Here is a 24,524-nt window from a genome sequence, read left to right on the forward strand (position 1 = left end):
GAAGAAGAAAATAAAAGTAAAAAGAAGCATCTTGCTGCTTTGTTGTAAACATCCATGTAAGGAATGCATTTGGTCCGGAGCGGAGGTCAATGCAGGAGAAAGCTGCTTGGGTGTTGGGGTAACACTGGTGCTGGCGGGGAGGCTGCGGGGATGGCGAGGCAGGCGTGGCTGGAGCTCGGCTGGGGAGCTGCGTGCTGGAATGCCATGGCTCGTGGTCCCGCTGATGGAAACTTGCAACTTGGAGGGGAGGCTGGAGAGAGCGGTACCCCGTGGGGTGAGGAGCTGGAGTGGTGAATGGGCCCTGGTAACACTTCCTAAAAATGGCTGGCTGCCAGCACTGCTGCTGCCTGCCCAGCTGCTGCCTAAAATCACCAGCTTCCCCGCTCCACAGCCTGCAGTGGCAGATGCCATCCAGGGAAGGTGATGCCACTTGGCACATCCTGAGGGCTCTGGCACAGTCCCTGGGCATCCCTGCCCTCCTGGGTGATGCTGGTGGCCTGGCCATACGGTGGGTGATGCTGTCGTTAGCCAGCCCTGCGGCTGCATCCACGCCAGCCTGGTACGGAGCAGACCTGTGCCCCGTCTGCTCTCTGCACCCCAGCTGCCAACCACTCCGGCACTGTGCGCTTGCTTGCAGGGATTTATTGGGAGCAGTGCAGCAGCATGCAGGGGTGTCACTGCCCCAGGGCTGGCTCCCCCCAGCCTGGCACCGGGTGTCTTTGGTCTACGGCTGCTGAGCCTTGTGCATTTGCAACAGTTTGTGCCAGGGCTTGCAGCCGCTCGCCATCGGTCTCTGATCCAGCCTCCGGCTCCTCCAGCCTGGCACAGGGCCAGTCCTGCAGTGTGGCACCTGGAGAGGTCACGGGTGCTGGCGTGAGCGTAGGGGGGGGGGACCCTCCATGCCCCCCCCTTTACCGTGGAGGGGAGCATGGTGTCTCACCTGCAGCATCGGCAGACAGTTCGGGCTCACCCTCTGGCTCGGGGAGGGAGTTGTGCTTGGTCCTCCGCCTGAGCACAGGCGACCGGCGCAGGCGCAGGGGGATGGTGCCCACTGTGGGGAACACAGCCCAGCCCCGCATCACGGTGGGGCACAGCCATCTGGCTCCCGTCTCCCTTTCTGCCTGCCAAGCCTGGCTGCTACTGGAGCTGATCCCCATGCCAGGTCCCCCTTGAGACCTTCCCAGAGCAGCAATGCCACCATCTCTCACCCCAGCACTGTGGGTGGCTGCCCGCCAGCTGGGACAAGCAGCACCACCAGGTATGCGGGATCGCACTGTGCCACCACCTGCCTCCTCCGCCGGGGGGTGTGGGGTCCCACTCCAGCTCCCACTTACTTCCCAGCGCCGCCAGGCACTCGGGCTCCCTGAGCTGCTCCTCGTGGACAGACACAGCTCTGCGGCTGGTCCCTCGTGGTGCCACCAGCCGTGGCATCAGCCGGTTGTCTGGAAAAGCAACGGGGGAGGGGCGGTTGTGCCGTCGGGGTGGGGGGCCTGCAGCACCCCGGCCTCCTGGCAGCCCCCCCCAGCACTCAGTGCTGGGTGCTTGGGTCTCCCCCCTGCTCTCCCTTCCCAGGGGGCTCCAGAAACGGGCCCAGTAGTGGGATGGGGGATCCCCGTGGCAGCTCGTGCATCCCTACCTTCGGTATCAGGCGGAGTGGCCAGGGGGCTGCCGGCACCCACCTCCCCACCATGGCTGACCCTTCGTGGCAGCACTGCCGCTGTGCTTCTCCCTGGCCGCGGCAGGCTGCTGCTCCAGCCCTGCCGCCCCCCTGGCTCCGGCAGCCCGCCGGGCTCGGCCAGGAGGAGGGGGCAGCGGGGCTGGTCGGAGCTGGTGCCCAGCGGCTCGGTGGGCAGCTGCCAGCCCAGGGCTTTCCAGGCTGGCCGGTGCTCAGCCGTGCCGCCACCGGGCTCCATCGCGGTGGCTGGGCTGCGGAAGGGTGCATCTATAGGGAAGGAAGGACAGAGCTGTGGGTGCCCGGTGGGGATGGTCCCAGGGGATGGCTACTGGCACTGGGAACCAGCCTACAGCCCCCCAGGGACCAGGCAAGGGGCTGGGATTCCATCTGCCATCACCAGGATTGGGCATCCTGCCTGGGTGCCCGTGCCCACCAGTCCCTCTTGGCTCCAGTCCCCACGTAGCACTGCTTGGTACTAGCAGAGGGGACAGAGCCCTCTGCCCGGGGGGCCTGTGTGACCCCCGAGCACCCATGGGTGACCCACCTGTGGATACGGAGTGTGTGCGGGCCTTCAGGGAGTGGGGAGAGTCTGCAGAGCTGTCCACAATATCCCCTGTAAGCACAAGCCACGGGCCAGCATCAGTGAGCTGGGGTCTGTCCCGTGCCACCAGCACCCAGCCAGGGGGTACGTGGTGGGATCCGCTGCTGGGAGCCCGGCTGTGCCCACCCGTGGGTGCCCAGCTGGGTGGGCATCGGGAGGGATGCAGCCCCTCACCATCTGAGCCAGCTTTCTTGATCTCGCTGTCTTTGCTCTGCAAGGGGAAAGAAACCTGCTCAGGCAGGGGGTCAGGGTGGCAGTGCCCTCAGGGGTGATAGGTGGCAGAGGGCAGGGTGCTGCCAGGCTCCGGGGTGGCTGCAGGGGATGGGTGCATGCCAGGGAAGGACAGACAGACACGATGCAGTGCATAGAAGCCCACATATGGGTCCCCCTGGCAGAGGGCTGGGTGACAGGACAGAGGCCACGGGCAGTGGTGGCACAGAGCTGTGTGCTGCCAGTCCTGGCTGGGGGACCGCCATCCCATGGACCGCCACCTCCACCCACCCTTTGCGTGCAGGATCTGTCCCAAAAGTGGAGCTGCTCCCCCACCTGCTGCTTCTTGCCCTCAGCGGCCGGGCCCTTGGTGACGCCGATGCGGTGGAGCATGACCTGCACACACTGCTCGAAGGAGCCGGGCAGCTCCCCCTCGCTCTTCTCCAGGTGCCTCTTCTGCAGGACAGACACAGCACTGCCAGGGGCACAGCACCCATCTGCGGGGTACCCATGCCCCCAACCCCAGCCATGCCCCCAGGAGGTGGAAGCATGGCCACAACCCAGTGGGGATGTCCCCAGCTATCACTCTGGTCGTTGTCCGTGTGTCGCCCCCGCCCCAGCAGTACCCAGCTGACTGTGCCCTTGGGAGGGAGCAGCTCCCACGGGGTGAGCTGAAGAGCAGGGTCAGCAGTGGTGGCTTGGTGGTGGTGACAGCACTTACTTTGTCATGCCTGATGCCCAGCGCATCCTCATCCTCCCCGGACAGCAATATGAGTGACTGGGATTTGCCCTCCCGTGAGTACTTGGGCCGGATCCTGCGGGCAGAGTCGGGGGTCTGGCAGTGCTCAGGCTCTGCCCGCGGCTTGGCAGCGAGTCCTCCCTCCTCTGATTTACTCAGCGGCTTGCCCGCCTCGCCCGCCTTGCTAGGGGCTCTTAAAATGTCACTGAGCATCGAGCGCCTGCTCCTGGGGACAGCAGGTCCACCCTCGGGCTCCTTCTCACACCTTGAGCCCCGACTGGATTTGGGTTTCTTGAAGGCAAAAAAATTCCCGATTTTCTTCTTGAGGGTGTGGGAGCCAGAGGTGGCCAGAGGGGCTGATCCCGGGCAGGTCTCCGGAGCAGTGGGGCTGGGGAGAGAAGCAGCATTGGGAAAGGTGAGCTCCGTGCTGCTGAGGGGCTAGGGATCATTTTTTTCCCACCTTGCCCACTGTGAAGGGATGGACCCCAGACCCCAGACACCCCACCTGACGTGACAGTGTCCTGGCAAGGGCACCCGTTCCTAGCATGGGACACCCCATGGGTACTGCCCCATTGCCTCCCCATTATGGGAGAGACCCCATGGCCCCTTCTCAGGCTTGTGGGAGTGGAGTGCTGGCTGCATCCTGCACCCCATGGCTGCCACCCCAGCCCTCTTCCAGCAGCCTTGTCCTTGGTGATGCCCCTGGGTGTGATGTTTTTCCCAGCATCCCTTTGGCACTGGGACTAGCAGTATTTGCTGGGTAGGTAAAGGCAGGGGGGGTTGCCGAAACCCCAGGGATGGGTGTGTGCCAGGGTGCTGGGTGGGTGTGGGGCCCTGGGTACCCTCCTGGGCTTACGGCAGTTCCTCTGTGATGAGCCTCTTGGCAAAGAAGTCCTCCAGCCCCTCATCCACGCGGGTGATGCTCCTGTCCTCACTGTTCTCACAGGCCACGGGCTGCACCTGTGAACAAGCACAGCCATCAGCCCGGCACAGGGCAAAGATACCCCCATGCATGAACAACGGTCACCCACGCCTGTGCACAAGCAAGCGGGTGACCATGCAGGATGGGTGCTGGCACCCTCTGCCTCACTGTGCATCCAGCATGAGGGCAAGACCATGGTGTTATCAGCTGCATCCCAGCTCTAATCCTGCTGCACCCCTGGGGCATTGGGAGCTACAGCCTGCCCCAGGCTCCCGCCAGCTCCTCACCCTGCTGTGCAGGCAGGGCAGCTTAGCTGTCAGCCCCCTGCACCCTGCTAGGTGCCACCTGTGGGGTGCTGGTGGCTCCCCAGCACGGTGGCCAGGGTATGGCATCCATACACACTCTGGCACACATGCCTTACACACAGGTAAGGTGCCTTTGCCCCTCCTTCATGACATGCGATGGCAAATCCTGCTGCAGCCCTCGCAGGGCTGGGCCAGGTCTCCCACCCTGCTCTCCCTAGGGGTGTCCCTTTGGCAGCGATGCTTCCTCCGCTTGAGCGCCAAGGAAGGGACACCCACGCTGCTGGTGGGTGACGGAGCAGGTGACATGTATGGACCTGTGTCTGCATCCTTCAGGCTGGTGCTCATCCTCAAGTCCAACCTTGGAGTGCCACCACAGCCTGCATGAAGGCTACCCACTCCATCCCCATGGCAAAGCAGTCCACGCCATGGCTGAGCCTTCCTCCACAGCACCTTCCTCACCCCAGCATGTGGCACCACATCGGTGGCTTCCTATTGACGAGAGGGAGGTGCTTCGCCATTGGTGGCATTTCAATCCATAACGACTTTGCTTTATGGCTGGATTGATGCCGCTCAGGACCTGTTCCAGCCATCCAAGATCTGCTCTCCCCATCACATCACATCCATCAAAGCCTATCCTTGCTCAGAGCTTGGCCAACCCTGGGTGCCGAGCGTGCCCATCCCATGTGGACAGACGTGCCAAGGTGGTGGCCCCCAGGCCTGCCTGGCGCCTGCCAGCCACCAGCATCACCCTGCCTGCGGGGAACAGCTCCTGCCGCTCCTCTGGCCCCACAGCAAGCGCTGGTTGGTCCCACCATGGTCCGAGGGCAAGCATCACTGCAGCCGTGCAAGCTGAGGCTCTCTGGCAGGTGGAAGGATCCAGCTGCATCACAGTGGCATGGGGACGAGGTGATGCCAGCAGGATCCGGCCCAGGGGACGGCAACAGACTCTCTGCTGCCTGCACCCAAAAGTTACTTTTCCTTTGGGAAGGGGGCTGCGAAGGTGGGATCCCCAGTTGCTTGCCCTTTGGGGGGTGGGGGGGCAAGCGGAGCTCGCCCCACCGCAGCGGGCAGAGCCCCACCAGCAGCACGGGGGCCACGGCGGCTGCTGGCGCTTCGGGGCCGGGGGGGGTTGGGGAGGGTAGCGAGTGGGGCGCAGGAGGAGAGAGGAGCCGGAGCCATTGCCGAACGCCGGCCCTCTGCGCCCAAACTCTGCGGGATTTTCATTCCCTCCCTGCCGGCTCCCATCGCTCGGCAGCTCCCGGCGGGCAGCAGGAAAGGGGATGGATGATTTCCCTCGCCCCCCAGCCCCCCTGCCCATCCTTTTGGGCTGCCCCCCTCCTCCGAGGCGGCTCCGGCAGCGGCTGGAATGCGGGATAATTAACCAGCCGCGGCTCCGCGCATCTCATTTTCCTGCCTGGTAACAAATACCGACCGCAGTAATTCACCCGACTGGAAATAAAATTTAAAATAAAGAAAAAAAAACCCAACCAAAGAACCCCCAGCACCCCCCCTCCTCCTTGCCAACTCCCCCCTCGCTTACATTGGGCTTGCGGGGCGGCTGCCGGTGGCGGCGGTTGGGCCGGGGCCGGGCCTTGGTGCAGTGCTCCAGCCGCTGGCCGGCGGTCGGCAGGTCCATGAGCGCGGGCGCGGCGGGCGGCGGGCGGCTCGCAGGCTCCGCATCCTTTGTGCGGGCAGGGCGTGCCGGCGGCGCGGCGAGGCTGAGTGACGGCGGCGCCCGGTGCGCCCGCAGCCCGCTCGCCTCCCGGCCCGCCGGCTCCAGCTCCGAGACACCTACCGGGGGCGAGAGGGCCCCGCTTGGCACCCAGCCTCCCCCAGCATCGCCCACGCGCGGCGGGGAGCACCCACAGGGGGTGCGGGGGTGGGGCTGCGGGGGGGGGGGGGGTGCTGTGGTCCCCCGAGTGGATGCTGGGGGCGGAGGGGCAGGATGCTCCGGCAGGGACCGAGCAGACCCCCACAGCAAGCTCTCAGACCTGTGGCGAGTAGCAACTGGCTGGCGCAAGCTCTGCCGGTGCTGGTTCGGCAAGCGGCACCCACAAGTGCACCCCATTTTGCTCTGCAGGCAGCTGGATGGGGTCAGGGTGCTGCTGGGCTGGGGGACACCAGGGGTCAGGGTGCTGCTGGGCTCAGGGACTCAAGGGATCAGGATGCTGCTGGGCTGGGGGACACCAGGGGTCAGGGTGTTGCTGGGCTGGGGGACACCAGGGGTCAGGGTGCTGCTGGGCTCAGGGACACCAGGGGTCAGGGTGCTGCTGAGTTCAGGGTGCTGCTGGGCTTGGGGACTCCAGGGGTCCCCTGGGGACACCTGGGTGCCAGGCACTCATGTGTAGTGCAAGCTCTCCTTCAGCCAAAGCCAAGTATGCATCACAGCCAAAGCCCCAAAAAGCAGAAGTCACCCATCAGCTGCTCATTGCCTTTGCCCCCTCTGGATCCTGCCCCCTCCCTGGGCACACAAGGCTCTGTGGGGCAACATCAGCAGTAGGAACAGCCCTGGGCAATGTCTCCTTCCCCTCTGTGCCGGGCTCCCAGGGGTGCTGGGCGGGTCAGTGATGCCCATACCCAGGGTGGTCCCTGGGATGGCAGGAGGAGATGCTGCAGCATCTGCAGTCACAGATAAACCTCCCACCCCTGCCTGGCTATGTGGAGAGGGAGCTCAGGGCATCTACCCCCCTGCCCATGGGCACTGAGCCAGCTGCACCCCCAAAAACAGCACAAGAGCAAGCTCACAGCAAGCTTTGCCTGTGGACCCACACCACAGCACCAGGAGAGGCTCTCCAAAGGGGCCAGATCCTTGCCAGGTGCTGCCTGCAGCCTGTAACGTCATCGCAGAGAGCTCTGCCCATCAGGCTGCTGCGAGACCCTCTGCCATGCCCTGGTGGAGGTGGCACGGCACACACTGAGCCACAGCAAAGGGAAAGCCGTGTGGTGACCTTACTTCTCACAGTTGGCGTGGGCCGAATGCTCCTGAAATTCTTATTTTTCCTCCGCAGGGCCATCTTGTACTGCAGGGAGAGAGGGACGGCGGTGGCTTTGGCATTGACAAGCTGGCTGTGGTGAGCAGCATCCTGCCAGTGTCAGCCAGGCTTTGCCTGGTGATGGGTGCAATGCCTCCATCACCCCCAGAGCTGCACCCCCTCATCTTGGTCTGGCACCGAAACCACCCACGATGCCAGATCGGATGCTTCCCCAGCCAGGACCTCACACTGTGCTCGATCCCAGGTCCTGAAGCCACAGCCAATGGAAGGGGCTGTGTGTGGCTGGGACCAGCCCAGGCCACCACAAGGACACGCTGTCGGTGCTGGCAGGGCAGGCAGCATGGCCAGGCAGCCTAGCGGTCCCATTTCCCAGCACTAATTGCCTTAGTGCTGCGCTGGGTGGGTGCTGAGGGTGCGTGCACCCGGAGAGGCTGAAGCATTAAGCCTGGCATCATCCGGTAAGGCGGGTGAAAGGTGGTTATAGCGTGGGCATCACGCAGCGGCAGTGGGGTCAGACCCTACCTCCTCCGCGGCGAGGTCCGGAGGATTCCTGCCCCTCGCTGGTGCAGCGGCATCATCCTCAGCCAGCTCCGGCAGCAGCGCCGGGAGGTCAAGCCCCTGCTTGGGGAGGCTCTCCACCTAAAACCATTAGGAAATGCTTAAATTATCCCAGGGACTGAAGTGCGCCCGGCTGCCCTGCATGCTCTGTGCTGCTCCGCTCCCTGCCCGTGGCTGGGATTTGCGAGCGGATTTAGGGCTGATTAGCTGGTGACTGGCCCCAGCACAGCTGCCCTGTGCCGCCCCGGTGCACGAGCAGCCGGTGCCCGGCTTCACCCCGGCACCCTCCACCACGCTGCGCTCCCGGCCTTCACTCAGGATTGTTAATGCTGCTGTGACTGCACCAGGAGAGGATTACCTGAGAGGAAAACCAGCCTGGGTGGAATTGTCCTGCTTCCCAGATAGCTAATCTGTAGTCATCGCGTTTGCTGGTGCCTGGGCAATGCTGAGGTACCCAGACCCCCATCTGCACCCCAGCCCCACATCCCCATCCCACATCCATGTTCTGCAGGTGCTGGCAGCCCCCAGCACTCACCAGTTTGCACTGGGCAATGGTTAGGTCTCCCAGCACGACATCCACAATGCAGTCAGCCATGGCAGCTGTGACGGACAACTTGATTTCGCTGGGAGTGGAGAGATGGGCATCAGGGCCAGCACCCACAGCCCCTGCAAGCCACGGGGCCAGCCCCCCCAGGGAGACCCTTGCTGGGGAGATGGATGCTCAGCTGTGGCACCCAGAGGGGCGCCCAGGACATGCCCTGGGCTCCGGCTCACTGGGGGCATGCTGCCGGCGCGGGAACGGGAGCAGGTGCTGGCTGGGATGGAGGATGCTGAGCACATTCCCCCATTGATGGTTGGGGCTCCCTTCTGCCAGCCACAGGAGCATGCCTGCAGGAACATCACCCCACAGGACATCCCAGCTCCCTAGGGACACATCCAAACTGGATCCGAGTGGGAAGCAAAGCCACAGCTGAGAAAACACTGCAACAGGATCTACAACACCACCGCCACCACCATGTGGGGAGGGGAGTAGTTGGTAGGGAGCCCCCCCAAATCCTCCTCTGGCCCCATGGGCGAGAGCCAGCTGTGGAGCAGGGAGGAAAAATGGCACGTCACCCACTTCAGCTTGCTGAAGACATCAGTGACCATCTGGTCCAGGACAGTGCTGAGGTTGAGGTGGTCCTGGAGGTGGATCCGCTCAGACATGGCATTGACCAGCTGGTCCCTCACCCCGCTCTTCTGCACCACAGCTGGGCACAGGCTGTGCGCCGTGTCCAGCACTGCCTGCATGATCGCCTGAAGTTTGGGGGGGAGAGGGGAGTTTTGCATGTCTTTTCTATCAGGATTCATATGGTTTCCAGGAGACACCATGTCCCTTATCCTTGGGCTGAGGCTACTGAGCATCCCATGCTGCTGACAGCTCCCCACTCCCCCCTGGCAGATCCCCCTGGGTGCCCACCTGGATTTCCCGGCTGCAGGTCTGCAATGCTTCCTCTGTGAGACACTCCAGCTTGTGCTGCAGCTTGCCATTCTGGTATGGGGTGTTTCCTGCTTCGTATAAGAGGGGCAGGATCTGCCATGGGAAGAGAGAAGGTGTGGGTCATTCCATGGTGCCTCATGCTTGCCTTCCATCCTTCAATGCGCAGCCTGCATCCATGGCTGCCCCATGGAAGAGTGTCCTGGTTTTGGCTGCAAGAGCATTGCCTGCATCAGCTGGGGAGACTCAGTGACCTCCTGCCTTTGCCGGGCCAGGGTTGGGTATCCTCGCCCCTTGTGGTCCCTGTGTCCCCCCAACCAGACCCTCAGCTGCTCCCCACCATCCACTGACCCTCCTTCCCCTGCTGCTGCCCACATCAGGGAAGATCCTTTCCCACTCCTTCACCACCTTTCCACCATCAGCACTGTCCTATTAAATCCTATATCCACCAGATTAAGTACCCAGGGGGCTGCCAAGAGAGCTGGGAAAAAGGAAGAGGAGGTGGTTTGAAAAGAAGTAGAGGAGGAGGAGGAAGAGGTGTGATGGGGAGAGGGAAGTGAGACCAGGATCAAAGCAGGGCTGACAGCGCAGGGAGCTGCCCATCCAGCACACTGGCCTTCGTCACGGGCTGGTGGAGCATCCTCATCGCTGGGATGAACCCAGCCAGGGTGGGATGTGGGTGCCCCAGGGAGGGACCCCTGGGGGATGTAGGGGGTGTTTCTCACCAGTGTGGGTATTGGTGGGTTGCAGGATCTGCCCAGAGCTGGAGCACCCACCTCTCCCAAGGAGGGGTGCACGGGCAGGGGGTGCCCTCGCTGAAGAGGGGGTGTGCTTGCAACCCCCACTTCCCAGAGGATGTGCATACAATGGTGTGCCTCTGGGGCGAGGGGATTAAGAACATTTTGGGCCTGGTTCAAGAAGCGGATTCAGAAATTTGCAGCTGTTCTTTAACGTTCTGCAAGTGCTCAGCAATGTGCATCTGTTGCATTGATGATCCTTGTGTTCCCTGACTGTCAGTTATTATGTCATTAACTAATCGATAACCTGCTTCGATCCTGAACTGAAGCCAGGGAAGCTGAAGGGTTTCCCGGTGCGGTGGACTCACGCTGATGGAGAGGTTGGCATTCCTGATGGCCTCCTCCGCGCAGAGGATGTCTGCCTCCGCCTCCCTGCCCGGGCAGGCGCTGAGGATGTCGACATGCTTCTGCACGCTCAGGCAGATCTCATTCACCATCTGGAGCGCAGAGAGGCTGTGTCATGTGTCGGTGCCGGAGCAGCACTGCCAGTTCCCCTCCTTGCTGTGACTTTCCCGGAGAAGGATGTGCCAGACCTGCCTGATGGGGCGGGGGGCACACAGGCAGGATACTGCCCCTCAGAGCATCCCTGCCTAATTACCAGGGGTGCCACATGGCAGGGATTTGCTTGAGAGCATGCACAGGGCACTGGGAACATGCTGCATGGGGTAGCTTAGCAGTGAGATATCCCAGCATTGCATGTGCATGAAACACATGGGTGCAACCAGGAGGGTTCCTTGGAGACATTCTTTCTGCCTGGCCCCACTCATCTCCCTGGACTGCTCTGCCCTCCACTCGGAAAAGGTGAAAAGGGGTTTGTGCTGCTTGCAAGAGCTTACAGGAGCTAGCCAGGGTTGTTTGGGGCAGGGGAGGGCAGCCCCACGCAGCAATTTGGCCGGCAAACCTGTTCGGAAGAGGTGGTGAGGATGCCCTGCTGCAGCCGGAAGGTCTGCGTGGGCAGCGTGCGCCGCAGCTGGTTCCTCGTTAGGCAGGACTGGAGCTGTAGCAGGCAAGAGGCCGTGAGCAGCCAGTGTCGGTGGCACCCAGCCCCGTGCCCCCCAGCCCGTGTCCCCCCCACCTTGTGCACCGCCTCCTCCGTTTTCTCAGGGTTGCTGCGGTACGCCTGCGCCACATCGCTCATCGGCAAGGGCATCGACTTGAGGGTGTAATTCCTGCCAGGCAGCACAGGGGTGAGCGGGTGCTGCGGGACCCCCCTCAGCCTTGCGGGGCTCATCCCCACCATGCACTTCCCCGCAGACATAACCAGCCCAGAGCCCACCCACCAGCAGCCTGGGCATTGCTGCAGGGTCCAGCCCAGGAGGTGGGGACGGCCAGAGCCTGGCCCCGACCGGGCGGCAGCGACCACCCAGCCAGGCTCTCCCTCTGCCCCGCAGAGAGCCAACAGGGCCAAACCCCGGAGCTGCTGGTGTGCTTGGCTGGTGGGCAGCCTCTACCCATCGTTCATGGGCAGGGAGGAGCAGAGCATCACATCTCCACCAACAGCAGGTCCGCCCGTGCTCGCTGGGGACTGCCTGGGGTGACATGGGCTGTGCCAGCTTGGGATGCAGAGCCCAGGGGAGACCCTGAGGTCTGTAACGAAGGTGCCACCACTGAACGGGTGGTAGGTTGCTTTGCTGGCTGCAGAGGCCGAGCCGTGGACCAGCTGTATGCAACTGTGTGATGCACTTGCTGCTTCAAGGGGACAAGAGGCCCTGGGGATGGTGACATACTGGTGCCAGAGGCTCTTTTGCATGGTCGTACCAAGCCAGAAGGACCAAGCTGCTCCCTCCTTACCTCTCCAAAGCCTGAGCCACCTCCAGGAGCCCATGGGCAGTTGTGTTGTTCCTATCCCAAACCACAGTCCTGCAAAGTAAAGGACACGAGTGAGCCCTGCCTGCACCCTGCCTGCACCCACATCACCCCAAAGTAGGTGCCCACCCACTGGGTGCCAGAAGGAATGAGCCCAAGGCTGACCCCTGGTACCAGAAAGCCTAGAAATGGGGTTAAAAATCTGAATCTCAGTATTCAAAATGTAAACTTGGACTTTGCAAGGAGCTGTAAAGCATGTGGGTGCCTGGAGGGCGTGAAGGGCAGGGAGGACACAGCCAGGCCCCATCCTGCTGGCAAGGGCAGATGTCCCCCAGAGGAACAGCTCTGGCTGGGACAACCTTCCCCGTCCCCTGTAGACACCCCTGCCTTGCATTTGAGAGCATGATGTGGTAAAAAAATGGCATTTTAGGAACTGATGCCAGTGCATGGGTGAGGGCAGTGACTGCAAGGGCCTGGCTGCAGCACCCCGGGCTGTGCAGGAGCCTGGCAAAGAGCTGGCAAGTGCCAGGGCTGAGCTGCTCCTCTCTTGCTCTTCACACGTCCCCTGCCAGCACTGCCAGATGACTGCCATGAGAGGAAGACATGGCCACAGCATCTGACTATGCACCAGGAATGGTCCAGGGCCACATCTGTGGTCACCAGGGGCCGTGATAAGCCCCCTCCAATGGCATCAGCACCACAACCAGAACCACCATCCCAGGGACACCTGGCACGAGGTGGGAAGGGCACCCACAGAGCAATGTGCTGCTACCTGAGCTTCGTGTTGATCTGCAGGGCCTTGGCCAGCATCTTGGCCCCCGTGTCCCCCATGGCGTTGCCACTGATGTCCAGAGCAATGAGGCTGGTGTTACTGCCCAGGGCACTCAGCAGGACGTTGGTTCCCAGCTTGAGGCGTGATTCGGCCACAGACAGGGACTGGAGAGGCTAGAAAGGGGACAAGGAGGGGGAGAGGTGGCCAGGACACACGTCAAGATGTGTGTCACCCTTGCTGACACAGCCTCCATCCCTGTCCAGTGGCCACTGGGCTGGCAGTTCTGTGGGCACCTGGTGCCGGTTTAGGAGAGCCCAAGTCACGCCGAACCCCAAGAAACAGGAGGGCGACGGGTGCTTAAGCAACACCCTGGATTTAGCTCAGATGCCTGGCAGCAGCGAGGAGAAAAGAGGTTTTTTTGGAAAGCTGGGCTCCAGCCAGGTTACACCAAGCCTGTCCTCCATGTCTTCAGCCAGACACAGGCTCCCGCTTTCCCAGCGGAACGGGAACAGCTCTCTGTCTGAGCTTCTGCTTCAGATGGAGGAAAATAAGAGCAGGAGGATTTGAATGGTGGGCGGAGGGGGGGAAGTTTGCTCCCAGCCTGTGCTGGAAGGGATCTGGATGGGACCCTGGCACGGTGGTGGCGGAGGGTGACCAAAAGCATGAGTGGGGGGTCTCAAGACAACCCAGACTTACGCAGTCATCCTCCTGGGTGAGCTGGACAATGCGGTGCAGGACATCCAACAGCCCCTCTCTGCGGGAGAGGGGAGAGGCAGGGGGTTACACGTGCATCCCCCGAGGCCATGGGGCAGCCAGCAGAGCTCTGTCCTCCCTCCCACTCTTGCCTGAGGCTGTGACCTAGCCCTGCAGTGCCTGCGGTCCCTTAGGAACTGTGCCAGGAGCAGGTGATGTCCCCCCACGGTCCCAGGCTCCCTGCTGGGCAGGAGCGGGCAGGACGGGCAGGCAATCCCAGGCATTCCCAACCAGCCCACGGGCTTTCAACGGCAAGAGAGGGTTGAGGTGGTTGCATGGTGCCAGCATGGCTCCTGGCCTGGCTGCTCTGGCTTTGCACTTACTTGGATTTGATGTTGAAGTTCTTCCCCAGAGAGATGTGCCTAATGGACTTGCTTCTGCCGATGGAAAGCACCAGCGTCACCATGTCAGGGTCAAAGCCTGCAAGAGATGGGAGACACTCACAGGGGTGCTCCAAGCAGTCCGCAGAGGTGGCACCTAGGTGGTATCTCACAGAAGACCTGAAAAACCACCAAGCTGCCAGCGTGGCATGCTGGAGAGATGCCCAGGGAAACTCCTGAGCATCTTCCTGCTCTTCATGGCTCCCCCCAGAAGATCGAAGACCTGTGCAGAGCTGGGGTCCCTAGGAGTGACTCCAGGGAAGGAGCACCTGCTCTGGGGCCCCCTGCTCTGCCAAGGCTGTGCTGAGCCATGGGGAGCACTTATGGAGCTAGAGACGGCGCTTGCTTTCTGCCATCCCGCAGGAATGTGCCCTCCATCACCCACCCACCACCCGGACAGCGTGGGAGAGCTTCTCACAGCTTGCCTGCAGCTGCCTCCACTCCCATCTTCACAGCTGCAGCATCCTCAGGGAAATTTGGCAAGCAAAGGTGACATCCTTCCTACGGGGCAGGGATGTGGGCAAGGATCTGCTCACCCAGCTGCTCCACCAGCCAGGAGCAAGAGGCACCAAGACCCACCTACAGGACTGTCCCTCCTGTGTGGAGCTGCTCTGCTGGGAAAGCCAGAGCCAAAAGCATATTTCAGCAAAGGCTGGCCAAAATTTTGGATGAGACCATGAGCTTTTGGAGCATCGGTGGCTTGAACAGTTTTTTGAAGGACTCCAAACCACATCAGCTTTCCCAGAGCCATCTGGCTGTCAAGGAGCTGCATGGTCTGCTGGGAGATCTTAGCAAGGCTGCTTAAGGTCTGGAGCCTTTTAGGTGAAATTCAGAGCTGGCAGAGGTGATGTTTGTGATAATTAGGATTGCTCGTCCATGGCTTCAGAGGCCATGGCAGGACAAGTTTGGCAGCAGAAGCTGCAAACTCTTGTAGAGAGGTGGGAAGAGTTTCAGCCCAGGGAGACCTTTTCACTGCTTCAAACCCTGAGCTAGCAATGTGAGACCGCCTCAAATTCAGTGAGCCGAAGAGGCTTGCACCACAAAAGATGTGAAATGAGAATTTTTGGCAGCTCCCAAGGCAGGAGAGGATGAAGAAGTCACCCCACACCCTGTGCCAGAGAAGCTTTCTCTGAACAAGGGGAGAGGCAAGGGCCATCGCCGCTGCCTACCGTGGGATGTAATGCTGGAAGGTGATGGAAGAGGTCTGGCACGCTGGGAAGGACATCAGTAGATGGAGAAGAGCACTTGGAAGGACTGCCTACCTTGGGGAAGGTGTGTGTGTGTGGGGGTGGTTTTCAGGGGTAAAAAGCCATAAAAGCCTAATAAGGTGGTAATTCCTCAGGCAGGGATCCAGTGGTGACCACTGTGTGCCTCCAGCCTACAAGACAGCCTGCAGCGCTGCAGCTGCTGCAGGACTTTCACAGGTGGCGAGTGCAGTTCAGTGTTCCTTTAGCCAGTGCAGGCAGGGGCGACAGACCCTGCCCATCTCCCTGCGGGCTCCCCCACCCTCACCAGGTGCCGAGGCTGAGCCAGCCTCTGCCAAAGAGGCCACGGTGTCTGGCCTTCTCCCAGGTGGGGAAAAAGCAACCTACCGTTGTCAGACAAGTCCAGGTCACTGATGGAACTAGCATCAGGGATGAGATCCTGGATGACTTGGGCCCCCGCTGATCTCAACTTGGAAGAAACAGCAAGACATCAGTTCAAGGGGAGGCACTGAGCCCTGCGAACGAGATCCTGCTGTCGGGAATGTCACCCCAGCCCCACGGCGGACAGGGCATGGACCTTCCCGCACAGAGAGCGAGCCTCCTCCACTGTTGCAATGGGACCCCCTGGCTGGCCTGACGGCACCCATGGGTGCTGGCCCCTCACCTCGCAGTTGCTAAGATCCAGGTGCAGGTCACTGATGTGGCTGTTGTCTGCCAGCCCCTGCAACAATGCCCTGAAAAAGTCACCAAAGCCACCCATTGATGTGAGCAACGGGAGCACCAGCACCCACCATGGAGCACCCCACAACAGTTCAGGGAGCGTGAGCGGGGTGCTGGAGAAGACATGCTTCCCAGAGCTCTGCTTCTCACAGCTCCATCCATCCTGCCCGCCAGCCCTTTCAACATGCAAAGCACTGAGCGAGGTCCCCCCCTAGACCATGCTCACCCCAAATCCATTCCTCTCGGTAGACTCACAGCCCCCCCTCACCTTACAGCATCTGCTGGCAGCTTGGTACCTGCCAGGGAGACGTGGCTGAGGGCACAGGCCTGCCCAAAAAACTCCTTGATGTCAGGGGAGATGGTTTTCACCCTCCTGAAAAGGATGGGCACAACATGGCATCATTTGCCCCCCGGCTGGGTGCCGCACTCCCCTCCCCACTGTCCTGGGGGCTTACTTGTGGGAGTACACGTTTTTGGAGAGATCCAGATGAACGAGGCTGGTGTGGCACCCATGGACCAGGGCTCCAAAGATCTGCCGGGGTGGGAACATGAGCCATGTTCAAGGAGGACTCAGCTGGTGCTGCAGCCCCTTGCACAGCTCAGGGAGGGATGGGAGATGGGACGGGACAAGCTATGAGGGGTACTAAGGGGGTGTCTGCCCCATGCTGGGGTTCCCTTCTTCCTCCTGCTGAACCCCGAGCTCCCCACCCACCCACGGCAGTGGGCACAGAGCGGGACGACGCTGGGCTGGCTGCCCGCTGCCCCACACGCCCTGTCCCCGCGGCCCCGTGCCAGTGGGATGGGTGGCAGCACCCCCCAGCAGCGCAGCACAGTTTCAGGAGGGGGCTGGGGCAGGGACTCCTGGCCACGACCCCTCGCACGGTTACTCACAGCATCCAAAGGGCAGTCCGTGCCGGCCAGGCTGAGGTGGCAGAGTGAGCGGCACCGGCGGAGGAGGCTCTGCAGGTTCTGTCAGCAGAGGGGGCTCAGTGGCTTTGCACAGGACCCCGACCCCCTGCCAGCACCCTGCAACCCAAAAATCCCAGCTCCAGCCCCCCTCCTCCCTCCTGCTGAGCACAGGGATGAATCCTGCACAGAAGGACCCAGCCCCATGCTGCTCACTCCTGGGATAAATCCTTGCTCCAGGTGGCATCTCGCACCCTCCTGCAAGGAGATGCAGGGGGACGTCCCCAGTGCATCCCTCAGCTGCTCCCAGGTAGGCAGGGAGGTGTCGCAGCTGTGACTTCCCTGTCCCTGGGTGCTGCAAGGCAGGGCGCAGACCCCAGGAGGCTGAAGACATCCAAACCACACTGGGGACAGAGCCCAGGTAGTGTCACCCCATCACAGCCTGGGCACTCACGCTGATGTCGTCGCCAGCCAGGGTGCCAGGGTTTCCAGAAAGATCCAAGTGCCGGAGGGAGGAGCCAATGGCTTTGTTATCTGTGAGAGCCCTGCATAACGTGCTTATACCTGCCCCAGGAGAGAGGAGGATGTCTGCAGGTCCCCTGTACTGGGGGGAACCATGGGGCAGACAAAGGGACACTTTCCTACAGCTGGGGCAGCAGGACACCCTATCCTTGAAGATGCCCTTTCCAGGGTGTCCCTGCAGCCCCTCCAGCCACCCCTTTGGTGCCAGCCTGGCCCCGAGTGCTGCCGTGCCCAGCCTCCCAGCGGCACCTGGGCAGGGAGCGGGATGCTGGGCTGTACCTCTGGCAGTGAGCATCGTCCTGGCCAAGCTGAGGCTCTGCAGACCCTTGGGGCTCTTCTTCACGTACTGGCTGAAGGCAATGATCCCTGATGAAAGAGCAGAGAGCCCTGAGGGGCCGTGCTAGGGCAGCTTGGCGTCCATCCCACCCCGAGTTCCAGCCCCTGGTGGGGGACAGCTGCCGGCAGGATCTGGAGTTGAACATCAGTTCTCATGGACGTAAACTCATCCCGGCCCAGAGGTTGGGTACCTCTGTCTTCCAGCTGGTTGCCAGCAAGGTTGATAGTGTGCAGGACAGAGTCAGGGTGGTTGCTGAGTGCCTGGGCCATCCTCTGTGCAAAGTCACTGTGAGAAGAAGGGTCACTCATTGAGCAAGGTATGGCCACATCCAGAAGATGTGGCCACCAACCCTGTAGCCTTACAGGGAAGTGCCACCAGCTCCTGCCTGCTGAACGAGTTGAGCTGGCTCCATCTGAGGAGGCAGCAGGAGAAAGCAGAGCATCTCCAAGGGCGGGATGCTTGGGTTGAACAAGGTTTTGCAGGCTGTAGGGGGTCTCTGCTCCCAGTGGAGCATGCTGTGGCCGGGACGAGGCACAAACACTCCCCTGACACATGGGTGCATGGACTCCCCTTGCTCCATGCACGAGGGGACCACCACCAGGCTGCTGAGACCCTGCTCATCACCACGCCAGCACCCTGCAACAACTTTGCTTACGCTTTCACCCCGCTGTTTTCCAGCACCAGCTCCTCCAGCATCACTGATTTGCTGAGCATGTAGAGCAGCTGCTCCGAAATTTCTTGGTTCTGGCAGGGGAGAAGAAAGCCCTTCTGGAAACCTGGCCACCTCCGGCGCACCCGGTGCTGCAGCACTGGCACTCACCAGCCTGAAGTCCTTGCAGGAGACTTTGGTGAACCACAGGTTGAAGGACAGCGCAGCGACACTCAGCGCCACATCTCTGCAGGGTGACAAGGATGACAGCATCAGGAGCCAGGCTGAGCCAAACCTGGTCCTAAACGGGTGCTCCAAGACACCCAACCCTGGGGTGCCCCAAGAGTGTTCAGTGAAGCAGGAATGGGGTCCCTGAGTGGGCAGCCCACACAGGGCTCAGCTTTCCCAGATTATTCCCTCAGGGAAAATAAAATTAATGAAAATATTTGCATGCTTCTGTCAAAACCTCTGGTGTTTTTTTTCTTTTTAATTCTGAGCTCTCATGTAAAGAACAGCACAGGTTTTGCTTGAGTGGGAACAAATTTCTTTTTGACTTCTGGGTCCAAAGACATTTCAAAAACTGTCTCCTTTTTGGCCAACTGCACACAGATCCTCTGTTCCCCAAAAAAGCTCAGCCCAGAACTCTGACTCACTACGCCCCAGCGCAGTGGCTGCCTTCCCCAAGCCGAGCCCTTGCTCCACCTTCCTTGGGATGGAGACACGGCTGAGACCCACTGGGAGAGCTCTGGGCACAGCCTGAGCCGGCGGCACTGCTGTGGGGTTACAACAGATGTCTGGGGGGCTGGGAGGAGCAGCGTCAAGTTTGGGGGAGGCAAGTGGCACCAGCTGCTTTGCATAGGGAAACACCTGACAGCCACGAGCTGCAAGAAGCTGCCGTGACGTTTGGTCCTCACCCCTGTAAGCAGCCCACAGGCTGGGTGAAGTGTTAAAAATGAACAGGGAAGCTGCCCGGCCTCCCGGGGCCGTTGTCCCATGGGATGGGGCTCGTGGTGTCTGGTGCGGGGGAGCGTCAGCCTGCAGATGTGGCATCCGTGGAGCATGTAAAGCAATAAAAGCTTCTAACATGAGCAGAGGAGTGTGTTGGGCCATCCCTGCATCTACAGCAGGGAGGATGAGGACGAGTGCTCAAGCAGCAGAGGGCACTGAAGGCAGCATGGCTGGCAGACTGACCGGCTCTCCAGGTGGCTGAAGTCCAGCAGGTTGAACTCACGGCAGTCCTGGCTGTGGTAGATGTTGTCCACATCCTGCCCGGATAGATGGACACATAGATCAGGCTCAGTGACTGGTCTTGGGGAGGGCTCGGGTGCTCAGTGCTGCTGGAGGGAATTGAGCCCTTGGAGACCCTCCCTGGGGAGCTCCTTGCCCAAACCCTCCCCTGATGCTGTGGCTGACCGGGCACATGTCCCACGTTGGTGGAACAGCTCGGTGGGTCCTGCAGCACTTCTGCAGGGACTGGCCAGAAGAAGGCAACACACCCCCAGGGTGAGGACAATGAGGGTGTGGGAGAGGTGGGCTGGAGTCAGTCCCAGAGGCAGGGGGGGGACAGCTGGTCCTGCTGTGGCTGGGTCCCAGCCAGCTTCTCCTCTTCTAGGGACATCCAGCAAGGTCCCAGATTTCCTAGGGTTCTCCTTACATGACAGTCTTGGAAACAACCTGGCCCAAGGCATCTCATCCCCTCTCGTACTTTGATTCCACCCCAGCAAGGAGCAGGAGGTATTCAAGCCAGGCAAAACTGCAGTTCCCAGCTCTGGGATGTCCCTGGTCACTGGGGTGTCCCAGCCCCGGCAGCCCCACGGGGCTGCTGCCTGCAGCGGAGGCACCCACGAGCATCCCGCTTCCCTGCCCACCAAGTGGCACACGGCAGCTGCCGCTCCTTGGTGGGACAGGCCAGCTTACCCACTGGATCTCCTCACGGAAGGTGAAGCCGTTGTAGTCACATAAAGCAGCGTAGGTCTCCGAAAACCCCCCTAATGAAGAGAAGGCAGCCTTGCTGGCAGGCCTGCCACGGGAACAGAGCAGAGAGCTTTGGGGAGGGCAGGAGGCGGGAGAGGGGCAGCGGGGGCTCAGAAGGGGTGGCGAGGGCTCTCCCTGCCCTCCTCAAAGGGGCCAGAGTGTCCTGCGGGGTTTACTGCCAGCTGAAATGATGGCACAACTCAGGGGGCTGCGGCTTGCTTTGCTTGATCCGTATGGATACAAGGCAAGGGGCACTGCTGTGATGATAATGGAGGTATCCTACTTCAGACCAGGCTACGGGAAAAGCCCCGGCTCTGCAGCGATGCCACGTGACGGGGGTGGAAGCTGCATGTCCTCACAGGTGGACACTGAGCATCCTTGCCCCACAGCTGTCTTGTTCCTTTCTGAGGAACTGCGGCCCCTCAGACCTGCTCCTGCCCGATGGGGTGGGCTGGCGGAGAGCAGACCCCTCCTAGCAGGGCTCCTTCTGCCCCAAGCCACCATGGGTGCCCTGCCAGCAGGGGTGGGGGCTGTCACATCAATGGGTGTTGGGCTGTGATGGTCCCCAGGGTGCTCCAGCCCTCCTGGAGATAATGTGCCTGGGGAAGATGTGTGTGGGGAAAAAAGGGCTTACCGCAGGGCCCAGGGCTGCTCTGCAGCATCTCCTCCAGCGAGTCCGTGATCTGCCGGATCCTCTCGTACAAGTTGGGGGGGGAGTTCCTGAGCAGCGTCCTGGGGAAGGACCAGAGGGGTGTGTGGCAGTAAGCCAGGAGAGCAGCATCTCCATCACTTTATGCTTAGCTACCACCCTTGTGCATAGGGTGGCCGGCAGCATCCCTCCCGATGTGATCGGGGAGCCACGTCTGGCCTCCATCACTGTGAGTTTCTGCTGTGAAAAGGTGCTATTGTGAACCCACCCCAAATTTGTGGTTTTTCCGAGCAGACGTTGATCTGATGCCTACACAACTATCCCTGAGGAGCAGCAGACCCTTACCCAGGAGATGAGTCTGGAAAGACCTTCTTAAGTGACATGGTGACATGGATGACAACTTGCTCCAAATCATCAAAGGACATGAACCGGAAGGCGTAAGATGCTGCATCTGTTTCTATGACAACCTGCATGGTCCAAAGAATAGGAGATGCCTGAATGAGCTGGCAGCACACAGCGTCCCCAAGCCCCCAGACACAACGGTGACAGCCATCGGCTCCTCACTGCAAACACCCAGCCGCTGCCTATAAACCCAGCTGGAGCACCGTGAGCACAGGGAAGGCTGCAAGCACCAGGAATAGGATAGATATTGGAGGATAAAATAGAAGAAAGAGATCCTAACGTGCCAGAATAAGGCATAAACCTCCCCCAAAATTCAAGCTAAGCTGATGCAAAAGCAGCCCAAGGCAGTGGCATGAGAACAGCCTTGACTCTGCCTGCAGCAGCCACAGCTGCAGGACAGAGGTTTCCTCCCTGAATTTCTCTAATCGGGTTTTAAGGCTTTTTTAGCTTTCAGTTCCTACCAGGAAAAAAAAAAAAAAAAAAAGAAAAATCCCATGGCAACATGCTCCCTAATTTAATTACACGCTGATTGAGGCGTGGGATCGGCATGACAATTATCTGCTGGCATGGCTGCAGCAGGCAGCGCGGCTGGGCTGCCTGCACCCTGCCTGCCGGCCAGCAACCCCGGGCCTCCCACAGCCCCCCCCAGGGGTCTCACCCCCGCCACCCTGGGCTCCCAACCCCAGCACCCCCTGCTCTGCCCAGCCCCTTTTTGTTCCTCTCCCAGAGCTCAGCCACGCAGAGCCTGCTGAGCAGCAGAATCCCTGTTTAGAGGCTGGGGCCATCATCACTGATGATGCTTTAATAAGCAAAAGCCAAGCTAGAAGTTAACGAGGACTGCGGCGCTGCTCCAGCCCACGCATCCAAGCCAGGGCATCCCGATCCGCCCCTCTCCTCCACGGCTCCTACCTGCCGCACGTGCCCTGCGCGCAATGCCCCTCTCTAAGAGGATTATCAGGGTTTAAAACACCCTCTTGCTAAATTTGGCTTTGCCTCCGTAAGCCAGCAAGCGTTTGTCACCTTGTCCCTGCTGAGCAGGAGGTGCCACAGCCAGGCGCTGCCTGCAGCTGCTGCAGAGGAAAAGGCGCAGGCACCCACGCTCAGCCCCAGCACCCCTGGGTGCCTGCCTGCACCTCCAGCCCCGAGGGCGATACCCCAGGCGAGGCTGTAACAGGATTTCTCTATGGGTGACAAAGGGATAGACACTCCGTGGAACTCTCACAGGTCATCACTGGTGGCCCTCAGCATGCAACGGAGGGGCAGGACAGCCCCAGCTCCCATGGTGGGCTCCGGGCCAGCGTTTGCTACAGGGGGATGTGGGCACAGGGTGGGGTGGTGGGTGCCCGGGCTGGGTTTGCCACGGGTGTTGGTGCCACTCACCAAGCTGGGCTCTCGCACTGTCATCTCCCTCACCTCCAGGAAGCTGAAGGTGCTGTGAATCTGTGCGTGAGAGGAGCAGGATCAGCCCCAGCGCTGATGGAGAAGCAGGACCCAAAGGTGCCCCCTGGCTTCCACCCTTCCCCATACCCCAGGTATGTCCATGCCCAGCCATGCCCCCAGCCTTCACCAGCCCCTGACTCACCCTCCTCCCCATCCTGCTCCTGGGGACTTCCCAGACCCGGTGGTCCAGGTGCCCCAGGCTGAGCGATGCTCTCCTAGGAGCCACAGGGCTCTACCCTGTGCCTGGCACAGGGTCCCTGGCACTTACCCTCACCGGCAGCATCACCAGCAGCACGTAGGCTCGCCAGGGCGTCAGCACCTAGGCAGGGGGGGACATTGGCGTGACAAGGGGCTGTGGTGACATGGCAGCCACCCCTGTTCCCTGCTGCGGCCATGAAACGGCTGCCTGGGGAAACTGGGAAAGCAGGAACCTGGCCAGACTCTGCACGTACCAAGATATAGTCATCATACTTGGATTTCACCTGCAGCTGGATGCTCATCACCAGGAGAACCTTCTTTGTCCCCAGAAAGGTGGTGATGCTCTCTGAAAAGACCAATGTCTGTGTGAAGTGAGGTGGCTGAAGCCACCCTGGTCTTCTCCTGCATGCCCTGCTGCCCTTGGGAACTCATTCCCCTACGCCCCCCCCGAACCAACTCCTCTCCACCCACACCTGACAGGCAGCCCCTGGTTGCTCTCTCAGTTAAGCCACGTGCTTCTTCACCAGCCTTGGGTCTTATTTGCTGCTCAGGTGATAAACCCACCTTCCCATCGGCTTCAGCTTCAGCCGAGCACAGGCCTTTGGGGTTGCTGGTTTATGCTGCACATGTGCCTCGCTCGCCGGGAGCTGGTGCTGAGTGACAAGAGGGTCCTGGTTTCTCTTCCTTCATTCCCAAATTTACCACTGAGGAGCAGCTCAGCACCCAAGCCCTTCCTCCCCACAGTGCAGCCAAGGATGTATTCTGCTTTTGCAGTTTTTTGGGAACTCTCCTGGCCATCACCTGCACAGATGATTGTGTGTGCCCACCTCCCCATGTTTGCAAACCAGTCACTTGTGGACCAGCACAAGCATCGCTCCTGCCTGCTGCCTCCTGCCTTGCGCATCACCTCCCCACCTCTCCCGATTCACGTCTCTCCCTCAGAGAAACGGACCAGAACCACAGCTGTCCCTTGCCACGCAAAGCCAACCAGGTTTTTATACCACCACCGAGCCCTGCTGGTCCAGTGGCTTGAGCCACGTGTCCCCAGGGACCCACCCTGGTAGAGCTGAGACCTGGGACCACAGGGGCACAGTGACCTGGCTCCCTCCCACCCCACTGCAAGCCCCATGGGGCTTGTGAGGCTGCAGGACCCCAAGACCTTTGTGGCCTTTTGCTTTTTCAATCAAATGAGGGAAGGCTGGGAGCAGCAGTGCTTCACACATCCCCCATGCTGCTGGGAAGCCAGGCCAGGGCTGTGGGCTGTGACTCACTGGGAGGCTGCTGGGGACCCTCAGCTGGCCGGGGGACCCCAAACCCATGGGATTGAGCAGCACCACGCTGCACCCACCAACCAAGCAGCTCAAGCTGTGCAGAAGCATGTCCTTGAGGAGCCAGGCTGTTATCTGGGGATGCTTTTGGCCCAAGCACCATCCTTAAGCATGTGAGTTCTGGGGCAAGAGTGGCCCTCGTAGCCCAGAACCTGCTTGGATCCCTGAACTGCAGCTGCTGAGGGACCCGAAAGCACCTCTGGCAA

At 61.0% G+C, this 24,524-nt stretch overlaps 1 protein-coding gene across 1 annotated transcript; it reads right to left on the minus strand.

The window, feature by feature from the left end:
- Positions 1-76: 76 nt before the first annotated feature.
- CARMIL2 (capping protein regulator and myosin 1 linker 2) lies at positions 77-23,098 on the minus strand. The gene is made up of 38 exons (XM_040615447.1): positions 23,061-23,098; positions 22,733-22,792; positions 21,296-21,417; positions 20,936-21,033; positions 20,245-20,315; positions 19,519-19,592; positions 18,499-18,574; positions 18,334-18,422; positions 17,869-17,963; positions 17,621-17,707; positions 17,274-17,383; positions 16,805-16,882; positions 16,369-16,445; positions 16,182-16,286; positions 15,858-15,927; positions 15,581-15,662; positions 13,932-14,028; positions 13,552-13,609; positions 12,856-13,028; positions 12,069-12,137; positions 11,353-11,446; positions 11,179-11,274; positions 10,586-10,714; positions 9,463-9,576; positions 9,124-9,299; positions 8,539-8,626; positions 7,968-8,084; positions 7,406-7,472; positions 5,993-6,243; positions 4,082-4,185; positions 3,208-3,613; positions 2,823-2,942; positions 2,451-2,487; positions 2,220-2,288; positions 1,637-1,942; positions 1,335-1,442; positions 941-1,051; positions 77-850 (listed from the first exon to the last, which is right to left on the minus strand). The coding sequence occupies exons 1-38, from the start codon at positions 23,073-23,075 to the stop codon at positions 675-677; spliced, it is 4,275 nt and encodes a 1,424-aa protein (XP_040471381.1). The 5' UTR covers positions 23,076-23,098; the 3' UTR covers positions 77-674.
- Between the last annotated feature and the right edge of the window lie 1,426 nt (positions 23,099-24,524).

The sequence above is a fragment of the Falco naumanni genome, chromosome 15, assembly GCF_017639655.2.
Source record: "Falco naumanni isolate bFalNau1 chromosome 15, bFalNau1.pat, whole genome shotgun sequence".
Lineage (NCBI taxonomy): Eukaryota > Metazoa > Chordata > Aves > Falconiformes > Falconidae > Falco > Falco naumanni.

Coding starts and splice junctions, on each gene's coding strand:
- CARMIL2 (XM_040615447.1), bottom strand. Junction 18,575..19,518: donor TTCAGCCACCTGGAGAGCCG/GTCAGTCTGCCA, acceptor GTCACCCTGCAG/AGATGTGGCGCTGAGTGTCG. Junction 13,029..13,551: donor TCACCCAGGAGGATGACTGC/GTAAGTCTGGGT, acceptor TCCCCTTTCTAG/CCTCTCCAGTCCCTGTCTGT.